The sequence below is a fragment of the Homarus americanus genome, unplaced genomic scaffold (genome assembly GCF_018991925.1).
Source record: "Homarus americanus isolate GMGI-L3 unplaced genomic scaffold, GMGI_Hamer_2.0 scaffold57050, whole genome shotgun sequence".
Taxonomy (NCBI): Eukaryota; Metazoa; Arthropoda; class Malacostraca; order Decapoda; family Nephropidae; genus Homarus; species Homarus americanus.
In genome coordinates this window covers 20,291-22,350 of record NW_024729515.1, presented here as the reverse complement: position 1 = coordinate 22,350, position 2,060 = coordinate 20,291, and the positions used below count along the sequence as shown (strand labels likewise).

The 2,060-nt window shown below is 45.1% G+C and overlaps 1 protein-coding gene across 1 annotated transcript; it reads right to left on the bottom strand.

Annotated features, from left to right (window-relative positions):
* Window positions 1–34: 34 nt before the first annotated feature.
* Window positions 35–1,574, bottom strand: LOC121866751 (the record flags this gene model as incomplete). The annotated part of the gene is made up of 2 exons (XM_042366450.1): window positions 35–1,006; window positions 1,129–1,574. Coding segments are annotated over 2 exons (1,418 nt in total), but the record flags the coding sequence as incomplete, so codon positions are not given.
* Between the last annotated feature and the right edge of the window lie 486 nt (window positions 1,575–2,060).

Sequence of the window (2,060 nt, the reverse complement as noted above, 5' to 3'; positions counted from 1 at the left end):
CCACGGTTGGTATAGGATGGCGCATGCGTTTCACCGCTTTGTTTGCTATGCGGAGGTCTGCGCAGATCCTGATATCTCCATCTGGTTTTGGAGCAGTCACCAATGGGGACACCCACAGTGTAGGGCCTTCCACGCTCTCGATGATATCATTATCTAGCATTTCTTGTATCTTCTGTTCGACTGGACCTCGAATGTGAAATGGTACTCTCCGAGGTGGCTGTGCGACGGGTTTGACATTTGGGTCGATGTCGAGCTTGAGTTGGAAGTTTTTCATTCTCCCCAGTCCATTCAGCGCTGGTAGATGTTGTTCCAGTATCCTCCGGGTTGATGAAGGCATCTCACTGGTCGTAATACGGTTATTCTGGTGGATACTGAGAAGGCCAAGATCTAAGCTGGCTCGCTTACTCAGAATATTCCCTCCCTGTTTCGCTGTTGTTACCAGGATTTTGTGTGCGACTCTCTTCGATCCATTTGACAGTGTTGCAAAGAACTCTCCTCGGAGTGGGATGGGAATGTTTCCATACGCTTTAGGTTGGATATTCGTTTCCTTGAGTACTATGTTCGGTCGTATTTTGATGATGTGGTCGAATGTGCCCCCGTCAATTAGATTGACGTTTGCCCCTGAGTCAATCAACATTCCGACCGGTACGTCTTCTATCATCACCTTTTCCTCTGCAGTGTCGTGTGATGTCACTCTGAACACATAGGTATGGCCATCGTCAGATTCTTTTGTGCTCTTGGACGACACCTGGTGTACGTGATTGTTGTCGTTACCCGTCAAACTGTCCTCCGTCAGTTGTCTGACCCTCTCTTGTCGGTTATGTTTTTTCCTGCACGCGGTGGCAAAGTGGTTGACGATTCCACAGTAGTTGCAATTATTTCCAAATGCAGGACATTGTCTCTGTCCATGTCGATGGCCAGTGCCATTACACCCAAGACAGTTCAGTTTTGGGACGCGTGGTATATCCTTACTTTGTTGTCTTCGATTGCTTTCCCAGTCCCGCTGCTGTTGTTGTTTGTATCTTGTGTTTACCTTGTTCAAATTGTGCCTTCTTCATCTTGTTCCATCTGGCAAGCTTGGGCTTCAGTTGATTCATAAGTGTAAGCAATTTGTAGAACTTTCTATACTGTTATGTCTGTCTCCTTCAGGTATGCACGACGCATCTTATGTGAAGTACATTTCTCCGTCAACTGGTCGATGATGGCTTGGTCAAGGTTGTAGTTGTCGAAGTTGCACTTGGCCCCTTGTGTACGTAGGCAGGTTACGTAGTTGTGTGTACTTTCCCCGACCTCCTGCGCCAGCATCCGGAACTTGTGTCGTTCAAATAATTCATTTGTTTTATCACCGAAGTATTCATCAAGTGCTATTCTCATTGTTTTGAACGTTGGTTCTTTTTTGTCTGTCGGTATCGCTGGACGCAATGTCTTCATGATTTCCTTCAGTTTCTTTCCTCCATAGAATCTGATGAGTGCTAGTCTTTTGGCATCTTCAGTTATGTTGAATGCAATGAAGGCATCTTCAGCATGCTCTATCCAGTCCGTCCATGCTTGTGTTTGGTCAGTCTCCTCTAGCTCTAGAGCAGGGGTTCTCAACCAGGGGGGAATTTCCCCCTTCAGGTTTTCAGGGAAACTGATACTAATATGGAAAAAATAAAGGATTTTCAGTATTATATGCATATTATTTGGAATGCACTTTTTGAGGCAGACAATCTTGGAAAGGAGGGGGAATGACATTCTGACATATGGTGAAAGGGGTGCATGGGGCAAACAAGGTTGAGAACCACTGCTCTAGAGGTTGTAGTGTTGGTATAGCAGTGGCCATGTTGTGAATAGATGTATTTGCTTGATCCTCGTCGCCAATTTACTGTATGCACCGTCGGCCAGTAATGTACTGTTTGATTTTGTTGGTGTTTATTGTCTCAATACAGAAGGCACCAATACCTGAAATGTACAGAACAGGAATTAACACACATAGGCTACACCATCTCACACATATACTAGTACACACACTCCAATGACTATACGCTTGGAACAGTACACCGGTAATCAAATTTATAACA